Source organism: Elephas maximus, chromosome 13 (genome assembly GCF_024166365.1).
Source record: "Elephas maximus indicus isolate mEleMax1 chromosome 13, mEleMax1 primary haplotype, whole genome shotgun sequence".
NCBI lineage: Eukaryota > Metazoa > Chordata > Mammalia > Proboscidea > Elephantidae > Elephas > Elephas maximus.
Genome location: NC_064831.1, coordinates 82,228,241 through 82,253,295, shown reverse-complemented (window position 1 = coordinate 82,253,295; position 25,055 = coordinate 82,228,241). Strand labels below are relative to the sequence as shown.

The 25,055-nt window shown below is 47.3% G+C and overlaps 1 protein-coding gene across 3 annotated transcripts in view; it reads right to left on the bottom strand.

Moving 5' to 3' along the window:
* SLCO3A1 (solute carrier organic anion transporter family member 3A1) overlaps positions 1-25,055 on the bottom strand; it is a 350,108-nt gene that overhangs the window by 49,884 nt on the left and 275,169 nt on the right. For all 3 annotated transcript variants that reach the window (XR_007519927.1, XM_049906091.1, XM_049906090.1), the window contains exons 4-5: positions 21,015-21,278; positions 933-1,097 (exon numbers count right to left, since the gene is read on the bottom strand). Coding sequence is in view for 2 of the 3 variants with exons in the window: in XM_049906091.1 (XP_049762048.1) it covers positions 933-1,097; positions 21,015-21,278 (429 nt within the window). In the remaining variant the exon portion in view is untranslated. The remainder of the gene's footprint in view (positions 1-932; positions 1,098-21,014; positions 21,279-25,055) is intronic.

Below are 25,055 nucleotides of genomic sequence, written 5' to 3'. Positions count from 1 at the left end.
GATCTGATTCTTGTCCACTATTTCCAGTTTTCAGAAATGGTACCACCAGCTGTCCAAGCCAGAAACCTGGGAGTCACTCTTGATCCCTCCCCTCTCTCTCACTCACTGTGAGACCACGTTCCTCATGCCACATAGATAATGCAGTTTCTCATGAGGGTAAATTGGTTTTCTTTAGCATGCCAACTACACATAATTGGAAGTAGATGTCTACAGTCTACTATGGAGAAGGACTGTAAGGTCATGCCTGAGTTTAGGGATCAGTTAGTTATGTCTGCCATGGGTACAGGGAGGGGTGGGGGCAGGAAGCATATGTCTTCAAAGCTCTGTATTTGCTGACTATGGTTTTCATGCTGCCAAGAATATTCTTGCTTTCTCTCATACCTAACCAAAACCTTCTAAACTTTCAAGATCCATCTTTATTCCTCTCTTCCTTAATCATAAAAACTATTGAGTCTATTCTGACTCATGACAACCCCATGTGTGTCAGAGTACAACGTACTCTATAGGGTTTTTAATGGCTGATTTTTCAGAACTAGATTGCCAGGCCCTTTTTCTGAGGCACCTCTGGGTGAACTTCACCCTCCAGCCTTTTGGTGAGCAGCCAAGTGTGTTAACTATTTGCCCCACCCAGGGACTCCTCCTTCATCTTCCCCAAATTCTCCAGTTTATACCAATCTATCGACTTCCTAGCCTCTGAGAATGCTTCCTATGTGTGTGTCATATTTTAACTCTTTATTATCACATGCTTTTAGTAATTGCTTCAGAAGCCTGAGAATATACTATGAAATTCCTTCTGCACAAATACCAGGTATATACTGCTGCTACAGGCCCAGCACGGTGCTGACTCTTTGGAGGCTCTCAGTAAATTCTTACAGATTACATACACTACAGCCTTTCCTTGTCCTCTCAGGAGGACGGAGTAATGGACTCACCGAGCAGCTGGTTGGCAGAAGAGGTGGTGAGGTTAAACTGCTGTTCCAGGTACTTCCCCAAGAAGGCTGCAAAGCCAGCCACCACTGCAATCTCCATGCAGGCGGCCAGGATGATGCAGGTGAACACGGGGTTTGAGAGCAGGTGCTTGGTGACCTTCGGAATCACTGCAAGGAGAGAGAAGGCAGAGGTCACACACGCTCTGTGCTCCCAGCTTGGCTCCTCCTGCTCTAAAGCCCCTTCTTGGTGCATCCTTTCCATCTCGGTACCTGGTACCAGGAGCCACCTGGTTGCTCAGGACAAAACCTAATCCCAAAATTCATCAGTAATTCCTGAAAACTCTGGTTTCAAGCTATATCCTGAATGTAATTCCTTCTCATCATGTCCACGGTGACCTCCATGGGGAAACCAAGTCAGCCCTCACTTGGGGGTTAACCAGAATGTCCCGTCTGGTACCTCAGTTTTCACTCAATTTTCTGATGTAATCACTCCCTGCACTGTGGCCTGTGGGTCTGGATCAAAGCACTTTCCTGCTCAGTATCTTGTAATGGTCTCCTGTCCCATCAGCAATGAAATTCACACTCTGTACCCTGGCCTGTGGTCTGTCCCTTAGCGGTCTGATCACACTTCCTACCAGGCCCCTGTCCCTCCCTCCAGTCCAGCTGCTTCTCCTGTGCACCAAGGCTATCTCCTGCTCAGGACTCTGTCCCTGGGGCTCAGCTCCTTTTTCTGGGCTGCTTTGCCCCCAGATCTTTGCCCTACGTGATCGCTCCTCCTCAGATGATAGTTTTCTGATCATTCAATTCTATCTGGAAGCAGCCCCCTCCTGCCCTGGGTGCTCAGGGCTCACGTGAGAGCTGACAATGGGTAGAAGCCCTGCTGTGGCCTGTGCATCACCTTAAATACCAACAGAGCCGGAACACAGGTCTTATTGAGGTCACGTGTTTCTATTTTATTTTATCGTACTCTATTTTTCTCAAAGTATGTGGTTTCATCAGCCACTAAGACTTCCTCTTGCTTTTAAAAATGGAAGATTAGTCTTCTAAAATCCTTTTACATTGTTTGGTCACTTCCAGTGGTTAGAATCCCTGGCATGTGATCTTCAGCCTGGTGTCCTCAAGTGGGGGACATGTACCCTGGCAGGATACAAAGGGGATCAAGGGGGTACAAGGACAACCCCCTCATTTCAATAATTCTACCATTATTATTTTAATGTGTATTTAACAAAAAAGCTAACTGAAATATAACAGATACATCAAATATGTGATTTTATGGCCATTACGGTCTAAGAGCATGAGGCAGCGATGGTTCAGTGGTAGAATTCTCACTTCCGTGAGCAGACCTGGGTCCGATTACCAGCCAGTGCACTTCATGCACTGCCACCAGCCATCTGTCAGTGGAAGCTTGCATGTTGCTATGATGCCGAACAGGTTCCAGCGGAGTGTCCAGACTAAGATGGATTAGGAAGAAGGGCCTGGTGATCTACTACCGAAAATCAGCCAGTGAAAACCTTATGGTACACAACGGTCTGATTCACAACGATCATGGGGATGATGCAGGGCTGGTCAGTGTTTTGTTCCACTGTGCATGGGGAGGCCATCAGTTGGGGGCCAACTTGACCATAGCTAACAGCAACAACAATTTAAGATAAGGCTAGGTTAAAACATGGAAGTAGATTTAAAGCTAATTAAAGAAAAGTGTTATGTCAACAACGGGATAGGTGGCATGCAGGTAAACCAAGAATTATAAAGGTGCTATGCCAGTGACTAAAGTTAGAGGAACTCTATTCTGCATAATCATATTTGAAATGCGGTATATTTGTTCCTATTCGTGTTAAGCAGAAGATAAAACACCTGGTTCCAGATGAAGCCGGTTCCACACCAAGTTTAGGAAAAACTGACCAGTATCCATGGTCATACCAAACAAACAGGTAGAAAGGGAACCCAATACTGCCTTTCAAGGTGCTGAATTAGCCAGCTGTCCTAAAGAAGAGAGCTCATTACCCAGGCTCAATCTCATCTCCTAGGAGACGAACCCTCTAAATGGCCCAACTAATTAGGATAAAATAATAATAGGGAATACATAAGTTTTCAGTAATGTGAACAGACACGTTCAATAAATCAAAATGACAGAACAATGGGTCAGGAACTGGCAGATATACAAAACTTAAAATTTATCATTCCTGGGGAAGACACCAAGTTTCAAAAACGAAAATCTTATGAAGGATAGGAACTTAGGAGTCCTTTGGCATAATAAAAGGGATTCAGTTAGGAAAATGGACTGAGCCAGATCAAGAAAGGCTTGGAACCACCATGGACTGAGCGACCAGTTCCCAGGTCCCAATCAAGAAGCAACCAGACAATAACTGGACCTGGTAACCTTGGCTAGTCTGTGATGGTTTCTTACAAAATTATTGAGACCTTAGGAAGGCACCCATTAAGAACTGAGTTGTGTCCCTCCAAAAAGATATGTTGAAGTCCTAACCCCTCGTACCTTTGAAGTGATCTTGTTTGGAAATAAGTAAGGCCTTTTAGATGTTGCCAATAAGGCTAACCTGAGGTTATACCAGAGTAAGGTGTGCCCTAATCCTATCTGAGTGGTGTCTTATAAAAGAGGAGAGATGGAAGAAGAATGACTATGTGACAATGCAGGCAGATGCAGCTGCAAGGTAAAGAACGCCAAAGATTGCCTGAAGCCATTAGAAGCTAGGAGAGGGGCCTGAAGCAGTTCCTTCCTCTCTCAGACCTGAGAAGGAATCAACATGGCTGATACCCTGATTTGGACTTCTAGTCTGTTAGATAACACATTTCTGTCCTTTAAAGGCATCCACTTTTTGATATTTTGTTACAGTAGCCCTGGGAAACTAAGATAGCAACTGTCAGAATAAATAAAATTGCAAGTAAAATAAAAACTTTAAAAATGATATGGATAAGAATCAAGATAATACAGAAATGACCACATTTGTAAAATTCGTGTTTATACCCCAGCTTTATTTTAAGCGTCCTGATCTTTATGTGTGTGGTTTATTTTTACAGAGTTTCAAACATTTGCAATAATCTAATGTTTTTAGAAATGTCATTTCAAATAAATATTTAGAATATTTAGAACTGTTTATATGTAAAATCTGTTTAAATGTTGGGAAATTTTCCTTTGTTAAATACACATTTTTTTAAGTTGTGTACAAATACTTAGAGGGAAATTGACTGTATAATGCTTAAAAATGTTGATTGTTAAACACGTATAAGATGAATAAATTGGGCGTAAACAGAGGTCAATGAGTAGTAAGTAGTTGTCTTCATGTATATGGATATTCATCTTCATGGATACTAAGACTCCATCAACATAAATCACTGCTAATGGGTGACGGCTGGTTTGCTATAGTGTGTGGCGCGCTGTGATGGTGTAATGTGCCTGTGACAAGTGGCTGGTTGACTGTGTCATGGAATACCAAGCCTCATACTATAGAAAGAGCAGTACAGATCACACCGGCTGAGCACAGTGCTATCACTACCATCGCCTTGCAATGAATGAATCTGAAAGTCCATGGCTGTGTATACATTTTGACAGATAACAACACTGCTCCTCAATCGCTGACAGAGTAGAACTGCCCCATAGGTTTTCCAAGAAGCACCTGATGGATTTGAACTGCTGACCTGTTTGGTTAGCAGGCATAGCTCTCGACCGCTATGCCACCAGGGTTTCCCTTTTGAAATAAGATACCTAAACTCTGGAAATATTGCCGATGATGAATAAGTAGGTTGGGGACATTCTAGGAAAATGAGCCTCGGCCATTCTTTTAGTTCAGGGTTTGTTTCCTTTGTTAGGGTGTAGACTCGTTAGGTTCGGGGACTCTGGAAGAATAAAGCACCACAGCGACATCTGCAGATGAGTAAAATGGCTGCTCATGAAAAAAACCAGCACTCTTCCCTCAGGAACTTTGTTCTCTGGCTTGGAAATGATAGCAGCTAGGATTTTGGCTTGATTTCATGGTCTGTCTGGGCCCAGTAGCTCCTTGCCCTTGATCAGAGCTATCTTGGCTTGTTAGAAGAGGTGGAGGGCACTTGCTCAACCAAGGCAACTCCAGTTAATGGAACATTTTTCATACTTCAGCAAGCAATTTAATTATTCCAGAGAGAACTCCACTTCAGTGGGAAGGATTCCTCATTGAGACAGGAGGCTGCCTGCTTTTGTCTTAAAATGGCATGATTAATTTCTCCTTGAATTCGATGTGAACATCATTAAGTTTGAGGATCCTCTGGCTGAGGGCTCAGTGGGCCTTATTTGCATTAAGAACGTTTTTTTCCCTCTGCTGATTCACCTCCAGAGATGACAGCTTCCTCTTGTGTTCAGCTATTTTCCTCCCAGGTTCTTCCTCCCCACCACGGTTTTATTGCCATGACTTACATGTAACACTCTCAAAAGAAGGTTCCTTTTCAAAGGTTCAGCCAACCCTCCAAAGTCCCCGTTTGTGTGAAAGGGGGTATTAATTAGCTTGATCCTAGGGCTATCCCAGTGTTTCTAGCTCTTTCATACAAATGGATTTTTTTAAAGCCCATAAAGTCTGACTTTCGAAGGAGGCAGTAGCTCATGAGGTGGCCCAGACAAACAGAACCTGGTGAACCAAGGCCACACTAGGCCACTGAACACCTACAGTTCCCCTTAGTCATTTCCCTCCTCCCTACAGATTTAGTCTCAGAAGGGAGGTGGGAGCAGGAGCCAGGCTGTCTTGAGTTCTGCAGTCTGATCAGCCAGGAAAACCTTTCCAACACTCATAGGGAGCTTGGTGCTGAACCGCAGGACAGCGTAACATCGGGAACCGTGGGGAGAGAACAGTCTCTAGGGAAAACAACCTTTTCCTTTGCTAGTCTTCGGAAGATAGTCCTATAGGGTTGAGATTTCTTGGAAATTGTGGGACCTTCAGGAAGGAGAAGGGTGTGTTTGGAGAAGTAATGCGGAGTGATGTTGATAGAATATGTACTATGTACTAAATGTCATTCTAATTACTTACATATAAACCATGTCATCCTTACAAGAAACCTGTGTTCTGGGGATTATTAAATCCCAGTGTACAAAAGAGAAAACTAAGGCAGAGAGAGATCCCATGGTGAACGCAGCACAGCAGAAGTTCAAACCCTGGCATCTGCTGCCACAGCACATGCTCTTAACCAGTGTGCTACCTGACTCAGATTCTGAGGGTGCTGCTCTTGGTTTGAAGGCCAAGCATGCAGGCCACTCCTGGTGAGCAAAGGCTCAGCTTCATTCTCTCTCAGAAAAAAAAAAAAAAAATCCCAGTCAGGTGGGGGAAAATGACCAGTTCCGGCATAAATCAGGGGTTTAGTGCATATATTTTAAAGGATGACTTGGGAAAGGAAGAGGAGGAGGAATAAAATAAAAAATTGGAGGGCCCAAAGAGGAGGGAGCCTTGTGCCCTATACAAGGTTTTACTGAGTGGGGTTGTATAAAATAATGGCTAAGAACCTGGTCTAAGGAGCCAAGTAACCTGGGCTTGAATGCTGCCTTCAAGACAGTAGGCCTGTGACTGACTGGGCACCTCTGCCACCCACGGACTGCTGTACAGATTGAATGAGAATTACGTGCCCAAAGCATTTGGCCCAGTGCCTCTGGGTCACAGTTAAGAGCTCTGTAAAAAACCCAAACCAAACCCATTGCCGTTGAGTTGATTCCAGCTCATAGCGGCCCTACAGGACAGAGTAGAACTGCCCATAGGATTTCCAAGGCTGTAATCTTTATGGAAGCAGACTGTCACATCTTTCTCCCATGGAGCAGCTGGTGGGTTTGAACTGTTGACCTTTTGGTTAGCAGCTGTATGCTTAACCATTGCACCACCAGGGCTCCTAAGAGTCTAACAATAATTTTAACCACAGTAATTCCCGCGTACTCAGGCAGAGAGCCCCGAGGCTCCTCTGACTGTATACTGTGTGAATGAGAGATATGATGACAAGGTTGCTGTGAGGATGCAGATGGGTGAGCAGATACAGCAGGGAGCAGCCGGGAGAAGCCGGGGTGGGAGGACCAATGTGGAGGCTGGAGAGGTGAGCTTCTGGGAGTCGCCACTAGAGCTAAGGGCCTCCCAAGAAGACTTCCTCCACCAGAGGGTGCTATGAGGTGAGGCGGCCAGGAAAAGGCAATTGTCCCTGTGTCCGCTGACCTTCCCAAGAACTGAAGGTACCCCATGCAGTGTTCATCGTGAGGCTCAGTACCTACTTCACTTGACTCTCAGGGTATTTCCGCCTTTAATCTATTGTAACTGACTTTGGCTTTCTTTCCTTTAACAACAGTGTTGATGTACCATGGTTAATGCTCCCAAGATGGGGAGATGGGACCAGTATGTGCAACTGCTCAGTAATCATAATGACAGTAATGTTTGCTGGGCTATCAGTAATGGGCAAGGTCCCATGCTAAGTGTTCCTCACAAAACTATCGCGACCATCACAATAGCAAGTAGTCTTCTCATCCCCATTTTATTCAGGAAGAAACTAATGCTTCTCTGAGAGGCTGCAATTTTCCCCCTCCCCCCTCCCATGAATGCAAAGCTGAGAGGAGGGTGGATTTGAACTCAGGTCTGCCTGAACTCCAGAGCTCATGTTCCTCATCTTCAGGGTAGGCAGGGACCTGAATCAACAGAAAAGTGTTTTTCTGAAGGTGAGTCACCATGAAGCCCTTCCTAACACAGGGGTTCCTGAAAGAAGGGACCCATCAGAAGGAGAAAATGGGGAGGCAGAGGGAAGTGAGGTGAGATAAACCACAGCCTTCAAATCATGACTTCAAAAAAAAAAACAGAAAGGAAAAAATAACAAAGATGTGTAAAAGTGTGGAGAATACCCTACTGGAGACCCAAGAGTGAATACAAGGTAGAGTGAATCCCTTGAAAAATGAAGTTCCATCACATAACATGGATGTTTAGTGGTCATGGAGTTGGTTTCCAAGTGCCCAGTGCAGACTGCAGCCACAACACCAATGTCTCCGCTGGACACCCTTGCCTGGACCCTCCTGTCTCTCACACCTGAGGGCAGAAGCTTCCATTGCTAGACTTCAACACTCTGCCTGATACGAACACATGTTCAATAAACTTGAGGTCGATCAAAGAATCAAATAAATAAACAGATGAATCAATGAGCCACAAAGTCTTGAAAGGTAACTGTCATACTCTCTTAAACATTAACTGCGAAACAGAGACAAACTTATGATCACACCATTGGTGAGAGTCCATAGGCTCCTTGCTTGTGCTGGAACTGGGAATGCTTCCCTACTAAGGTCAGGGGAAAGATCCCTCGCCTGTGGGGCCAGAAATCCAGAATGTGTGCCTCTTCCTTATGTCACCGCTGACTCCAGTAACACAGAAACCACTGCTTGGGTAGGTGTGGGGGAGCAAAGTCTGCAGGAGGGGAGCCTGAGGTACCCGGGAGTCGCCTTGGGTAGGCGTGGAGCAAAGTCTGCAGGCGGGGAGCCTGAGGTACCCGGGAGTCGCCTTGGGTAGGTGTGGAGCAAAGTCTGCAGGCGGGGAGCCTGAGGTACCCGGGAGTTGCCTTGGGTAGGTGTGGAGCAAAGTCTGCAGGAGGGGGGCCTGAGGTACCCGGGAGTCTCCTTGGGTAGGTGTGGAGCAAAGTCTGCAGGGGGGGAGCCTGAGGTACCCGGGAGTCTCCTTGGGTAGGTGTGGAGAAAAGTCTGCAGGCGGGGAGCCTGAGGTACCCGGGAGTCTCCTTGGGTAGGTGTGGAGCAAAGTCTGCATGGGGGGAGCCTGAGGTACCCGGGAGTCTCCTTGGGTAGGTGTGGAGCAAAGTCTGCAGAGGGGGAGCCTGAGGTACCTGGGAGTCTCCTGGGAAGGGAGTGTAGGCCACACACAGGGCCCAGGCGGGGCAGCCTATGGCTCCAGCTTCAGACCCACTGTGGCCCTGTGTATTGTGGACTAGCCAGTGCCCCATCCTCTCCCCGGGCTGCCGATGAACTCAGGGTGACTGAAGCTTCTTGGCACCCTCTGCCAGGTTTGAAAGAAGTGGCTAATAGGTTTCCTTTTGCCTGTCTTCATTCAGTTAAGTAACAGGGGCACTGGTGGTTTAGCGGTAGAATTCTTACCTTCCCTACAGGAGACCTGGGTTCTATTCCCGGCCAATGAACCTCATGTACAGCCATCACCCATCTGTCAGTGGAGGCTTCCAGACTAAGACAGACTAGGAAGAAAGGCCTGGAGATCTACTTCCAAAAATCAGCCAATGAAAACCCTATGGATCACCACGGTCAGATCTGCAGCTGATCATGGGGGTGGTGCAGGATCAGGCATGGGCTCAGAATGAGTGGGGGGCTCACCATGGTGACTCGATGGCAGCTAATGACAGTGAGGTAACAGGCAGAGGGGAATGCTTCCCTTGTATAGACAAGGCTGTGATTTGAGCGAAAAAACAGCATCAGCAGAGAAAATGAACATTCAGGCTGGAAGCCAAGTGTCAGTTGGATGTGGGCCAGCCAGGACAACCCAGAGCCAATTGATTGCGTGGACTGTTTGTTTTTTTCCTTGTAAGTCCACCAGGAGGGCCCCAAATGAAAAGGGCTAGGACTGCCTTCCATTGGCCAGCATAAAACAAGGGCTAGGAGCCCACTGGAGGCAGTTAGCTCACTGCCAGCTGCAGATCTATACAACGGCACCCACCCAGTCATTTCCCTCCCCCAGGACACTGAAGCCGGATCCACAGGCTCTCCACAGGATCCTGGTGATGAAGAAAGGAGCCTGGGAGGCAGCAACCTTTCTTGCAGACCCAAATATTGTGTTTTTCAAGTCCGAGACAGTATATAGAAAATGCCCAAGGAAATAAAGAGTCTGTCATAAACAAATGGAGTCCCTAGGTGGTGCATACAATTAGAGCACTGGGCTACTGACCAACTGGTTGGAGTTTGAGTCCACTCAGAGGCACCTCGAAAGAAAGGTCTGGCAATCTACTTCCAAAAAATTAGCCATTGAAAACTCTACAGAGCATAGTTCTACTCTGATACATATGGGGTCACCATGAGTCGGGGTCAGCTCCATGACAACTGGTTTTTCATTTTGCTCTGTTTTTGTAAGCAAATAGCTACCGGTATAACCACTCCAGCCCAAGAACCTTCTCTGGGAGTTTGGGTGGGATTCCTCAGCGAAACCAGGGCTGACTGACTTTAGCATTCAGGGAAACTCTAACGATATGAGAATTCACTCCTGCAAAGTCTGGGAGATGGCAACTTTCAGAAAACAGCAGTGCAGTAAAACCTGGAAGTTAAGCCTAGGCACCCTAGTGCCGAGTCGTTGTGGTATTTCCTAAAGGGTTTGGTTTACTGCAGGGTTTTCTGAGTCTCTAACAAGCTAATGTAACTTGTGGATTCGTGGAGTGCTGCAGAGTAACAGAGTGTCCCAACCCTATTTGGTGAGTGCGTCCCCTCCATTGATCTTATGTACAATTGTTAGGGGAAGAGCCTGGACTTTTTGCCCTGGTGAAACCCTTAAGGGATCCCCATCACCTCTGGCACTCCTTCACTGGGGGGCCCACTCCGAATCACCTCCTGAGCTTTAAGGAGCAGGATTCCTGGACCCACCCCAAACTCACAAAGTCAGAATTTCTAGGGCTGGGTCCCTCGCATGGGTGTGTTTCTGGAAACTCCACCTCTGATGCTGATTCAAAACCCTCGCTGAGAAACAACGGCTCAAAAGATAAGGTCCAGATACTTAGAACGGCAATGTTAAGTCCTCCACAGTTTACTATTTTGCCAAAGAGTTTCAGAGCAGTCTCAGGCAGGAATTGTGCTGAGTGCCTGAGATGACTCCAGCCTGTATATCTCATAACCTTTTCTAAATCCTATATCCGAAAGGAATGTGTCCACCTCCCAACCAGGTCTTGGGCACTCCTGTCTCAAGCCTCTGCTCACAACCAGCTCTCAGCCTGGAAGCCCTTCTTCTCCCCCAGCTATGGGAACCTTCTCATCCTTCCACATCAGGCTGAGATGCTACCTCCTTCATGCTGTCTTTAAATTCTTCCTCTTTGGTACTCAGTATGTCCCTCTGGACTTCCTGTGATCCCTGCCACCTTCTATCCTGTATCCTAGCAGGAGTTTGAAGTGGCTGGAGCATTAACTGGAACCCTGGGGGCACACTGGTTAAGAGCTTGGCTGCTAACAAAAAGGCTGCCAGTTCGAATTCACCAGTTGCTCCTTGGAAACCCTATGGGGCAGTTCTACTCTGTTCTGCAGGGTCGCTATGAGTTGGAACCAACTTGACAGCAATGGGTTTGGTTTGTGGTTGGAGGATTAACCCAAACCAAACCCAGTGCTGTTGTCTTGATTCTGACTCACAGGAACCCTGTAAGACAGAGTAAAACTGATCCATAGGGTTTCCGAGGCTGTAAATCTTCATGGAAGCAGATGACCACACCTTTCCCCCATAGAGCAGCTGGTGGGTTTAAACTGCTGACCTTTTGGTTAGCAGCCAAGCACTTAACCACTGCACCACCAGGGATCCTTTCACTGTGTGTTACGTGGGGGAAAAAAAAAAGACTACAGTGAGCATTATCAGCTGAATTATGTCCCCCCAAAATATGTGCTGGAATCCTAACTTCTATGCCTCTGGATATAAGTGTGTTTAGAAATAAGGTTTTCTTTGTTGTGTTAATTAGATCCAGCTGAGTGTGGTGGGGTCTAAATCTAATCACTTCTGATTTATAAAAAGAACAGATTAGACACAGAGATGAACACACATAAGGGAAGAGAGACACCGTGTGAAGATCTTCTACAAGCCAAGGAACAAAGGAATGCCAGGGACTACCTACAAGGAAGGAAATGACACAGCTGAGACCCTGATTTGGGCTCCTAGCCTCCAGAGCTGTGAGAAAATACATCTATTCCTCACTTATCAACTGTCTTGTTATCTGACATTTTGCATTTACGACAACACTAAAAAATCTCCTATCCAACTATTTCGTGCATTAACGATGTATGTCTGGCAGTAACGAATGCCACGGAGGTGCGAGGCAAGAGTAACACTGGCTATGAAGATTAAGGCTATGTGTTAACTCGGCTGGACCATGATTCTCAGTGGCTTGGCAGTTATGTACTGATATAATTTGACAGTTATGTAATGATGCAGTTATCCTCCATTTTGTGATCTGATGTGGTCATCCTCCATTTTTGCATAATGCCGATTTTTGCATAATGACCTGGTCTTTGGAACCTAACCACCTTCATCAGTGAGGAGTGGGTATAATTTCTATTCTTTCCAGCTACCTGCTTGTGGTATTTCTGTTGCACAGCACTAGGAAACTAAGACAGTGATCAGGTAAGTCTGAGAAACATGGAGTAAAATGAAGTTAGCCAGCTTTCTTTAGACCTGACCTTCTCAGAGCCTTCGATGTGCAAATGTAACTAATGAATCTCTAAGAGGGTCACATAGTATACAGAGAATTTCCCAAACTTATTTGGCCATATAACTCCTTCTCCTCCTGTTGCTTGTTTTTCCTTGACCATCTCAGAGGACTCATATTTGAAGGAGCCCCCACTAGGAAATACTACATTCTAGTCTTTTCTTTTAGTTACTTGTTCAGCAAACTCTCACAGGCATCCATGGTGTGCCAGCATTGAGCTAGGTGCCTCTGTATGGGCTTATCTCAGTTGTTTTCCTGAAGTAACAGAGAAGAGGCGCTGTGGCTCGTTCTTGCATGCACCTCCAGCACTGTCCCCAGCGGGTCCTCCATCAGCACTGATGGGAATATAATGGAGTCACTGACCAGGCTGGTCTCTGGGGACCTATAGAAACGACCCCTGTGACACAGCAGCTTGTAAACCGCAGTCTGGCACAGGACCCCTAGCCTTTAGAGGCCAAGTGATTTTCTTTGCCACAGAATTAAGGAAGAAGATTTTAACAGGAAATCCACACGAGCGGAGAGCACAGTCCTGAAGACAAATCGCATGATAAAAACCCTCAGCTGTTTATCCTGCAGAACAAGGACTCTCAGATCACCAGGCTCCTTGCAGTAACACTATACAGAAAGGCACAGGCTCCTAATTCAGAAAAATATAGCAGAAACTGACTGCTGACTGGTAGAGGATGGAGGAGGCCTGACAGAGACACAGGAGTGAGATACGTGAGCTGGGTCCTGCAGCCAGACTGACCCACAGCCCTCACCGAGCAGTGAGGGGCACCGTGGTGGGGATGAGTGTGGCTGCTGCCCAATAAGCAAAACTGCCAGAAATATGGGCACTTAAAGACATTAAGCTCAAGGTCACTGGACAAGCCATCTTTAGCACCTGGGCTGGCAGACTTTCTGTGATCCAGGAGCCAGGTGCCAGACAGGGGGAATAGGCTATCACCCCTTACCCCCTCACCAAAAAAAAACCAGGTGGGTCACCTGTAGGCTGGACGTGAAACTCAGCACACTTGTTCCCACAAGCTTGTGTCCACAAGTGGGTCAAACATAGGCCAGGCTGTGGAGAGTAGTGGTAGGGTGGGGGGAGCTTCAAGAAAAAGCAGCAAACTTCACTGGGCTTGGCCACTCCATGTCTGAAAAATCAAACCAAGCCAGTTCCATCAAGTTGATTTTGGCTCATGGCAACCCCGTGTGTGTCAGAGTAGAACTGTGCTCCATAGGGTTTTCAATGGCTGAATTTTCAGAAGAAGATTGCCAGGCCTTTCTTCTGAGGTACCCCTGGGTGGATGTGAACCACCAACCTTTGGTTAATAGTCGAGCACTCAATCGTTTGCACCACCCAAGGACTTCTATTGCATGTCTAGTGATCCATTTATCCTGCTAGGTACCAGGAGCCATGAGCAAAAATGGCCACAGTTCTTGTCCTCATGGAGCTTACAGAGTCAGTGAATAACCACATATAAACCCACCCAGTGCCGTCGAGTCGATTCCATATATAAAGGTAAAATTATGACTCTGACAGTCACAACCCAGCACAGAAACCAATGTGTATTGGAGGTGGTGTGTTCAGGAGGGCAGGGAAAACATCCTTGAGGAAATGATGTGAGAGCTGATGTCTGGTGATGGGATCAGAGTTGCAGTGCAGGGAACAGCATGTGCAAGGTCCTGGGAGGAAGGGTGCTGGGAAATATGGGGGATGAAACGGGGGATGAAAGGGACAGCAGTGTGGCTGGGCAGAAGAACAGGGTGGGGGTGTGAGAGGAGGCAAAGGGGGCTGGACAAAAGTGGGCTGGGAGGCCCATTTGAAAAACTTTGTCTCCATTCTATAGAGCAGGAGGTGGCGTCACCATGAGATGCATTCTGAAAACGTCATAGTGTAGATAACAGACTAGAGGGAGTCAGGGAAGACACTGGTGGAGGTGGTGTGTAGGAGATGAAGAGCAGGCTGGAGAGAGATTTAGGTGGGAACACTGACAGAACCTGTGATGGACTACCTGGTGGAGGAGAGTGTTATGGACTGAATTGGCCCCCCCACAATATGTTGAAGCCCTAAACTCTGGTACCTATAAATGTGGCCTTGTTCGGAAATAGGGTCTCTGAAGATATTATCAGTTCAGTCAACTTCAGGTCATACTGGAGTAGCAACAAACAACCCCTTGCCTCGATTCAACTCATAGCGACCCTCTAGGACAGAGCAGAACTGCCTCACGGGGTTTCCAAGGAGTGGCTGACAGATTCGAACTGCCGACCTTCTGGTTAGCAGCTGAGCTCTTAATCACTGTACCACCAGTGCTCTGTACTGTAGTAGGACGGTGTCCTTAAGAAAGAGGAGACATACAGAGATACACAGAGGGATGATAGACATGTAAAGTCAAGGAATTCTTGGGGCTACCGGAAGCTGGGAGAGATAAGAAAGGATTTTCTCTGGAGACTTCAGAGAGAGCAAGGCCCAGTCGACATGTTTGGACTCCTGGCCTCCAGACTATAAGACAATAAATTTGTGTTCTTATAGATGCCCAGCGTGTGCTACCTGGTTACAGCAGCCTTAGGAAATCAGTACAGAGGACACGGTGAGAATGAAGGTGGGGATGGTATCAAGGATCCTGGCAGATTCTAACTTCTCTAGAAGCGAAAGTCCCCTAAAGCTGGGGCACGCGTGTCCCCGTTGGAGAGGGAGCAAGTGGGGCAGAAAGAGCCCGTTTGTCAGACACAGGAAGGGTTTTTGTTACTTTGGTACCCGGCTGACGCCCCCTTCCTCCTTGGCCGGTTCATGAACAGTTAAGTGAATCCTTGTGGGAAACTGGGGGAAAAGCATGTGATCTGGAGTCAGGAGACCTGGTTCCAGTACCAGCCACACCCTTCACAGCCCCGGGACCTGAGTGCAGGGTTTCACCTCCAACCGCCAATGTCCTCCTGGGCGGCACAGAGAACAGAGTGACAATACCCAGCTCATCAGGTGACTGCAGGCCAAGTGAGAGGCCCGTGCAATGCTGTACAAATCACAGATCCTCCTCCAAACTGCGGTGGTGGTTTCCAGGCTCTGACCGTGAGCCCGCCCCATCCACCAGCTCAGCTGTTAGGCTGCCCTGTGCAGCTGTCTTTTCTGGGACAGAGAGAGGCCACTCTGAAGCCAGTGTGAAGGGCTTGGAGATGAGAGAGCGCCCGGCTTTTGATAGCTCTGCTCTTCTCTCAGTGATCAAAGGCAAGGCTCTTCCTTCAGGTTTTAAACCTTGGGGACAGCTGCACTTGTCCCAGCTAGACAATCCGTCATAGGGTCAGGCCGCCCTTGCCAGTGCTTGCAGGGAGGCTGTTCTTCTCTCCTTGTTAGGCCATACCCTTGTCTGGAAGATCCCTTGTTTTAGGGGACATCTGTGCCTTGTAGAAGGCAGCTGAAGTTTTAGTACACACTGCTGAAGAGCCAGCTAGCACCTGATGATGCCACTTCCTTAAGAGAGCCTGTTTTGTTGCCAGAAGAGACAACTAATGTCACGGTTAAGAGTACAATTAATGGGTCTCAGCCAGGGTTCAATTGTCCTTCCATCTCTAAGCCTAGATGTACTTATCTGCAAAATGGTGCCAGTGCCTCATTGGGTTGGTGGGATTAGGTAAAATAATCCATGGGAACCAAACGTTAGCTGCTAGTGTGTGTGTGCGCACACACACACGTGCACTGGTGGGATGGCTGCCAAGAAAGCATTCATTATTTATTCATTCATTCAGCCAACATCACCTATGTGCCAGGCATGGTGCTACGCGCTGGAAATGAAAAGACGAATGACAGCTTTCTTTCTCCTTGGAGAAACTACAATGTTTTGGCAGATGCTGACAAATAAGCAGACCGCCATGACAGCAGATTAACAAGTGCTTTGCAGGGGCTATGTGGAAGGTACAAGAAGGCTAGCACTGGGTGTGTGTGGGGTGCGTGTGTAAAGAGGCTACCCGGAAGGCTTCCTAGAGGTGGTGAGGGGACTCAAGAACAAAGTTCCAGGCTTCTTCCAAAAGCCATGGCAAAGAACAGAGTGTCTGACACCTTCCAGGAACTGTACAGAGCATGATGGGAAGGTGGATGGACGTGTGGACGCAGAGGTGACCAGCATCCTGACCCCAAGGGATGGCAGGGCAAGTGGCTCCAGAGACAATTTCCCAGTGACAGAAAACAGGATGTGAGATGTAGTACACTGGCTGATCATAACGCTGTGTATTTATAATATTACAGTCCCTGGATTCTTCCCTCCCTCCAGGTCTAGCCTTTCACAAAATACAAAACCTTGGGCATCTACTGGCGTCAGGACACTACACAGGTATGGCCGCAGAACATACACGGCTTACCATGTAGGAGAAGGAGAAGAGGACAGCAAAGCCAAACACCAGGGGTGGAATATGAGGGGGTGAGGTGTGTCCTGAAAGATGGGTCAACAAGATGGGGCCATTTCAAGAGCAGGGTATAGGGAAGGGCCTTAACAGCTAGGGCTTAAAGGAAAAGTTATTTGGCAGCAAAAGTGAGATGTAAAAATATACCCTGGATGGGAGGCTTCCACCTGGGGGAGAGATTAGAGTTTAACAAAGCCAAGCACTTCCCCTTTGCTGCCTGCTTTACAAAGTGGTTACTGACAGTCACTGCAAGATGGGGGCTTGCAAGCTATGTTGGCAAGGAAGGAAGAAGTAACAGCTTCTTCAGACTGTTCTGGAACAAGCCTCTGGGGGTTCTATCTCTCATCATCTTATGAGGGTTGCAATCCCAAATGATGCCTGGCTTTGCTGAAAGGAAGACCTCCCAAGCCCACTTTTTGGAGAAGTGCACTAAAGGGTGAACCACAGGCCCAAACTCTCAGGACACTGAAGCCCAGTTTCCTCATCTATAAATGGGGGGAAAAAAAATACCGACCTTGCACAGCTGCTAGGAAGACGAAAGCAGACGCCATGGTTAAAGCTGAGGGGGGTTAAGTAACATGGTTACTAAAGGTCCACAATTAGGAAGTTGCTGAGCTGGGATTTGAACCCAGGCAGGTCTGCCTCCAAAGCAGGGCTCTTCCTGCCCCAGCACCAGCCTCTCCCAGGAGCAAGTTCTGTGTGGGGATGGCTGCCTAGACCTGTGGGGAGGTGGGTCAAGGGGCTGTTCTCAGCACAATGCCAGCTCTTCCCAAGGGCCTTTGTTATCACAGTGTGGCAGGAGACATAGATGGACTGCTGAGTAGAGATCTATTTGCAAATCCAAACAAAAAAGGACAGGAAATTGCAATATACAGAATTTTAGAGCCATATTAATTCCTCCGATATTTTCAACACTGCTGGGCTTATTTGTGCCCATAAATGTGCAACTCACTGAATGGAGACTACCTGGTATTTTAAGGCTGCTAATTAGACAGCATTCGGGAACACCAGGAAGCATGATATGGTACTTATGGTATAAATATCCGGATGGCAAAATCCGTCTCATGTGGAAAAATAAGGGATGTGAACCACCGTGGACCCTCTCCATGTCCTTGTATGTGCACTATCTGTTTATTTGCATGACAGCTCACTTCGTGGTAGCCTGGCTCCTGGGGATTCTTCTAGAGACGATGGCTTCCTTTCCTGCTGGAACACCCTTTAAGTACATTAATGGGTCTATTAATTGCCAACTCTAAATTAAAAATCATTAATTATCAAAAGCGAAGACCTGTGTATATAGGTTACAACTTGGATCACTTATGATCTAGAAGTCCCAGGCCACTCACCCAACTGTGTGCCCAACATCGCAAGCACAGCACATCGAAGGCACCCGACCAACCTTATTATTGATTCAACTCTTCTTATTCCATAACTCCCCAAACTAAGATATGAGCTGCCTTAGTAACTACTGGGTCCCCCATGCTTAGTAGGATATATTAAGCTAAGGTAGCTCAGTAAATATTAAATGAATTGAATAAATGAGTCAATGAGGTCTTGAATCATAGTCCAAGCATTCTGAAACCATGACATCCCTTGAAACTCAGCCCAGCTCCCTCTCTGAGGAAGCACATGCTGACCCATCCCTCATCCCCACCCACGGTCCAGAAGACGTGTGCTCTTCCTGATAACCTGCTGTGTTTTCAAAGCTTCCCATGCCTCGTGCTACCACCCTTCCCATCACACTGGGCTGTCTTCACTGGCTTGCTGATCTGTCCCTGCGTTGGATGGTGAGTTCTTGTTGGTAGAATTGTGTCTTATTCATTTTTGTATCCCTAGAGATGAAAGATGGGAGATTACTAAAGCAGGCTTTACAATCAGAGCAATTGGAGGACAGAGCTAGCCGTCCTGGAAACAAGAAAGACCTGAAAAGGCTGCTGCCCCCAGGACCAGGGTGTTTCCCGCAAGGCCCAGTCTCATGCCCACCTAATTGCTTCCTTGTGGGTCTGGTTACTGGGACACCCTCAATGGCTGGCTGCGCTACTAGGGAACAGCAGGTACCACACCCAGCTCCCTGGGGGCTCCACGAAGTGAACCTGCTTATTTTGGGGCGGTGGGAGGTATCTTTATTAAGCACATACTCTACTGAGCTAAGCCAAGGAAACCTCAGAGGACACAAACTGGGTGGCCTCCTCATCTACCAATGCATCCTGGAGCTCTGAGAAATGGATTTTACGATCTTCTGGGGATAATTCCAAATTACGACTTTGTTAGAAACCGTAGTGGAACATAGTGTCAGACATGACGGTGGGTTTTTAAATTAGTCTCTTTTGGGAAATCACACATGTTTTCTCGGTTACCCCTGGACTAACAGGCAGTAGTAACAGTCTTCTGTGAGTAATGCCCCTCCATCAATGCTTTCATTCTCATGACAGCACTGTCAGTTCGGAACAGCGCTTCAGCTTTACAGTGGTGGAAATGAAGCATAGAGAAGTTAATTATCACAAAGCTAGAGAGAGCAGGACCGAGATCGGACCACAAGTCAGTCCAAAGTTCTCTCCGCGATTCTCAAGCGTCTTCCACAGAAGATGCACCTCATTATTAAACTTGGCAGAGACACTTTCACGGTATTTCACGGTATGAATTTTCTACATCGAGCACTAGATTGGATTTGCAACCAGCTGGGTGCCCTGGCTCCTGCAAGGAAGTGACTGTCCCTCTCCCTCTGATCCTAGTGTCACTGTGAAGCATGCCCAGCCTGACTGCTGTCTGCCTACATCAACCTGCTCATTTCTGACGCCCCACAGGCCCCTCGCGGAGTCTGAGGAAGGGCCCTGGGGGTTACAGAGCACCGCACGTCCGTCACCTGGGAGCGGCTATGACAGGAACTCAGCAGCGTCGGAGGAGGCTGTGCTTCATTCAGCTACCCTGTCATTTTCCTCGCCTTTAAGAGCTGGTGCAATCATGGAAACAACCCAGGGCACTCCTCATTCTCATTCTGCGTTACTGTTTGTGGCTCACACTTTGTCTGAAAGGCTATTTTTTTTTTCTTTTAAAAATGATAGTGAGAGCTTTGCTGCATTCTGAAGTGTGACTTCATTATCAAGACAGGGTCGTTAATATTTCTCTCCAGGACACATCTCTCTTCTTAAATAGAGGGGGTCGGAAGGACAGAGCCAATCTAAAGAAATGCACTTTGGTCCAGCAATTCGACTCTTAGGTATCTGCCCCAAAAAACTTAAAGTAGGAACTCAGAAACTTGTGCATCAGTGTTCACTGCAACACTTTTCACAATAGTGAAAAGGTGGAAACAACTCAAGGGTGCATCAACAGTTAAATGGATAAACAAAACGCGGTCTACCCGTGCACTGAAACGGTTAGGAGGAGGCTGCACAGTGATGAATGTAAGGAATGTCACTGAGTTGCACATATAAAAAAATGTTGAATTGCCAAATGTTGTCTTACACATATTTTTACAACAATAAAACAATTAGAAAAAAGAAATGCGCTCTGCAGTTGGCTTTTTGGGAATGCCTCTATCAGGTAAAGGGAGGCGACTTCAAAAGCCCTTTCCCGCTTCAATGTGCTGTATTAAGTGGCCTGGAAAATTTAAAAAGAGGTCCATGGAATGTCTAACTTCCTCCTTTCCTCATTTGTTTGCTTCCTTCCTTCTACACCCGTTGCTGTTGACTCAATTCCGATTCGTAGCGACCCTATAGGACTGAGTAGAATTGCCCCATAGGGTTTCCAAGAAGCAGCTGGCAGATTTGAACTGCTAACCTTTGAGCTCTTAACCACTGCACCACCAGGGCTTCTTCCTTCTATACAACCCAGTACCCTCAAGTCAATTCTGACGCATAGTGACCCTATAGGACGGAGTAGAACTGCCCCACAGAGTTTCCAAGGAGCGCCTGGCGGATTCGAACTGCTGACCCTTTGGTTAGCAGCCGTAGCACTTAACCACTATGCCACCAGGGTTTCCTTCTTCTATAGAAATTGGTATTTATTAAATGTCAGGGCCTACGTGAGCCACTGGGGTCTCTATGGGCGAGAAGTTAAGCTTGCTGTCCCTTCAATAAATGGTAGCTACTTTTATTTTCATTAAACAAAGTAGGTCATTTACTTCTCAGGAATAAATCAAGCCTGAGAGGAGGCAAGTCAGGCAAAACACACATGAACGTGCACAGGGTCACAAAGAGTTGGGGGCTAACATCAGCAACAAATCGCCTAGAAGCCAGGCCTGACCGCCACTCTCTCCTGAACTCCCCGCCATCCCCCTCCATTCTTCTGGTGCCCAGGGGGCGAGGCCACCTTTACCTCTCAGCTGCTGGAAGCAGGAGGCACTGCTGTCCGGCTCCAGGGGGTGCCGCAGGACGCCATTGCTGGGCTTGGGCCTCTCGTATTCTCTTTCGGGGAGCATGGCCTGCTCGCTCTCCATGGCGGGGTCTGAGTGAGGAGGCAGGGACTGTGGAAACCCGAACATCAAGAGGGAGGAGAAGAAGAGTAAGGCACCGCAGAGCAGAAAGCCACCCCACCAGGCTCCGATCCAGCGGGGGTCGTCCGGCGTGATGTCCAGGTTACCTGCGCAGGGAGAGAGCAGAGCTTAACAGGATTCTGCTGAGATCGGGGGCAGGTGACAGGGGGCGGGGGGCTCTGGAAATGGCTGGGGTAGGTGGCAGGACTGGTGTTAGGCTAGGAAGCCCATTATTCCACGTCAGCACTTCTGTTTCTCCCAAAGTTGAAGACTAATCGCTTTGCTCCTTAATTTTGTTGTCTACCGTGTGCTATATCAGTCTAAACAAAAACAGTGAGAAGCCAGCCATCCTCTGAGATGTCAGCTGGGAAGAACTGGCTTGGCACAGCTGCCAAGATATACTAAGAAAGGTGCAAGGAAACAAAACCAGGTTTGTTACTCAGCGGGTATTTTTAATAGGTGTACTCCCTCCTAAGATCAGCGACAGAATCTTGCCTTCCATGAGGGAGACCCGAGTTTGACTCTGGGCCCATGTATCCCATGTGTAGCCACTACCCAGCTGTCAGTGGAGGCTTGTGTGTTGCTATGACGCTGAACACGTTTCAGCAGAGCTTCTAGACTAAGATGGACTAGGAAGAAAGGCCTGGCAATCTACTTGCAAAAATCAACCAAACCAATGAAAACCCTATGGATCACAACAGTTTGATTCACAACCAGTCTGATCATGGGGGTGATGCAGGATCAGTCGGCGTTTTTTTCCATTGTGCATGGAGTCGCCATGAGTTGGCAAAAACTTAATAGCAGCTACCAACAACTTTCCACATTCCCAAAAAGCAGCCAGTCTGGGATTCCATTCAACTCCCCACTCCCTGTGCTAAATCAGGTTCACAGTTCATAAGGTCTGGTGTAGTATGGAGCTGAACAGTCTGGCTGCCAGGGCTGACTTCCTGGTTCTGCCCACTTCTATCTGTATGACCTCAGGCAACTGATTTGAACTCTCTATGCCTCAGCTGGAGCCCTGATGACACAGTGGTTAAGACCTACAGTTGCTAACCAAACGGCTGGCACTTGAATCCACCAGTTGCTCCTTGGAAATACTGTGGGGCAGTTCTACTCTGTCCTATAGGGTCCCTATGAGTCGGAATGGACTGGGCAGCAACAGGCTTGGTTTTTGGTTATGCCTTGGTTTACTGATTTGTACATTTTGACAATGATGCTAGTACTTACCTTACGGTTGTCAGGAAGATTAAATAAGCCACACCAGATTTTTTGTAGACAAGAAGGGATTTTGTAGATCTAAGAAGTACTCAGAATAGTGTTTGGCATGTGCTTGTCAGCTGTTATTATTCATGCCTAGGGTCCTGGGTATCCAAGTTGCCGGTGGAAAGGTCAATTCAACCCTGTGGTGCCCTGTGGTTTGGGGCTGGCCCTCTAATAAAATGCTTTGCAGCTGGCTCACATGCTTAAAGGAGATATACATGTGATCTGGCTACTTTGTGCTGTTATTTCTTTGATTTGCCAGCTGAAGGCATGAGGTCACTAACTACAGCTCTGCCCCTCCTCTCTCTCCAGCTGCCTTGCAAAGCCACACGCCCAGATGAGCCGCTAAGAAATGTCTCTTTGATGATAAACCCATGCCTGTGGAGCCTGTAAGGAGATTCCTGGAGACACAGGCAATAGCATGCCACAGGCCTGGACCACATGGATGGACAGACCTGGGATGAGTAAGGACCACAGATATCAGACGAGCACTTCACCATTTATAAAATGCTCTCCCCGAAGACTCTTCATCTTCAGCTCCCATGAGTGATATCAGCCATCATTTACTGAGGACGTGCTCTGCACAAGGCATTATGCAAACTGCTTCCTTAACTCCCCACAACCCTACAAGGTAGGGACTTTTATCCTTGTTTTATAGATAGGGATATTGAGGCAAGGTCAGGCCCAAGTTCATAGAGTTGAAGACTGGGACACAGGCATTCAGATGTCCAAGGCCCATGCTCTGCACTACCCTGCTGCACTGCCCTCTTGATTTGTCTGAACTTTGTTTTGGACTCCTAGTAGGGCTCTTGGTGAATGGGCCTAAGACCACTGACTTCCAGTGGCTGGTAGCTAGCTTTTGGAACATTGGTGGTCTCTCTCCTGGAGACTGTTATGGATTGAATTGTGTCCCCTAAAAAATACGAGTTGAAGTCTTAACCCCCATACTTATAAATATGACCCTGTTTGGAAGAAGGAGTTTTCTATTTGTTATGTTAACGAGGTCACACAGGAGTAGGGTGAGTCCTAAACCTAATCACTTCTGAGTTACAAAAAGAGCAGAATAGACACAGAGGATGCACAGGGGGAAGAGCAGGGCAGATGGCAGAGACAGAAGCACATACAAGCCCAGGAATGCCAAGGATTGCTGGCAAGTACCAGAAAATGAAACAGGCAAAGAAGGCCCTTCCCCTGGAGCCATGTCCTGACTTCTAGACTCCTGAACAATGAGAAAATAAATTTCTGTTCTTTAAAACCACCCAGTTGTAGTATTTCTGTTATGGCAGCACTAGGTAACTAAGTAGGGACCTTGACACAAATCCAACAGCAATAATAACCAGGCTCTACGATGGACCAGGATTTTTCACATAGCTGCATGCTAAAAAGGAGAGAACGTAGGCTTTGGAGGGTTTGGAGTTCAATCCCAGCTCTGCCATTCACTTGCTTGCAATACTGAGCAAGTTACTTACCTTCCCTAAGCCTTAGTTTCATCATTTACAAAATAAAATGACATCTGCCTAGAGTGGTTGTGAAGATTTGAGATAATGAGCAAGAATTACCTGGCACAGAACAGAGCAGGCTCTTCATCTGTGGTCAACCAAGCCCAGCCAGTCACCACGGAGCTAATTCTGATTCATGGCGACCCCGTGTGTGGCAGAGTAGACCTGTGCTCCTAGGGTTTTCGACGGCTGATTTTTCAGAAGCAGACCAGCAGGTCTTTCTTCCAAAGTGCTTCTGGGTGGACTCAAACCTCCAACCTTTTCTGGTTAGCAGCTGAGCATGTTACCCATTTGCACCACCCAGGGATTCCTCATATATGACAACTCTTATCATTTATACTTTTATGTTTCTCTTTCTATTGATGGTAATTTCAATATATGGATTCAATTAAAGGGCAGGGCCTGGGAAACCCACACTGATCTTGAAAGCATCCTTATACAAATGCAGGAAGAGAAAAGGAAGTAACAACGCCTGGGGTAGCTAAGCAGGAATGTTTTCACCAGGCATTTAGAGGGTTTCTTCACCTGCTGCCAAGCAATGAATGAAAACAAATGATGGAAAAAGAGAGCTACAGTAGTGCCCTCCATTGTCTATGAGCCCCATAAAGGAGGAACTGAAAAGCTGGCAGATGTGAGGGAGTAAAAAGAGAGACATCCTGGCCGTTATTTGAGGGGCCAAAATTAGTAACACTTAGAAGTCATAGTTTAGTTAGGAAGCTAGTGACACTGCTGTGTGTGTCAGAAAACAGCCCAGGGAGAGGGACTGCAGTGGGGGACGTGGATGTTTGTGTGAACGTGTCATCTCATCCCCTGTAGGTACTGGTATGTGTGTGGAAAGCCAACATTTGCTCTCAATTTGTAAGATGAGGTAGAGCGTGCCATCTGTGTTAGAGCCAAGGCACGGCTGCCATTTTGGGCAAGGGGAGGGAGAAGGGCTCTGTATGATGGTGTGAAGGGTGGGATTTTATAGGTATAAAAAATCATAGTTGACCCACAATTTTTGGAAGTATTGATTTTCTTTTCCTCCATTTCTATTATCCAGAGCCCTGTGGCAGGAGAGAAATGGCCTGCTGAGGAGAAACCACTCAGCTTTGGAGTGGAAAGCTTTCAGGACGGCGAGGCTTA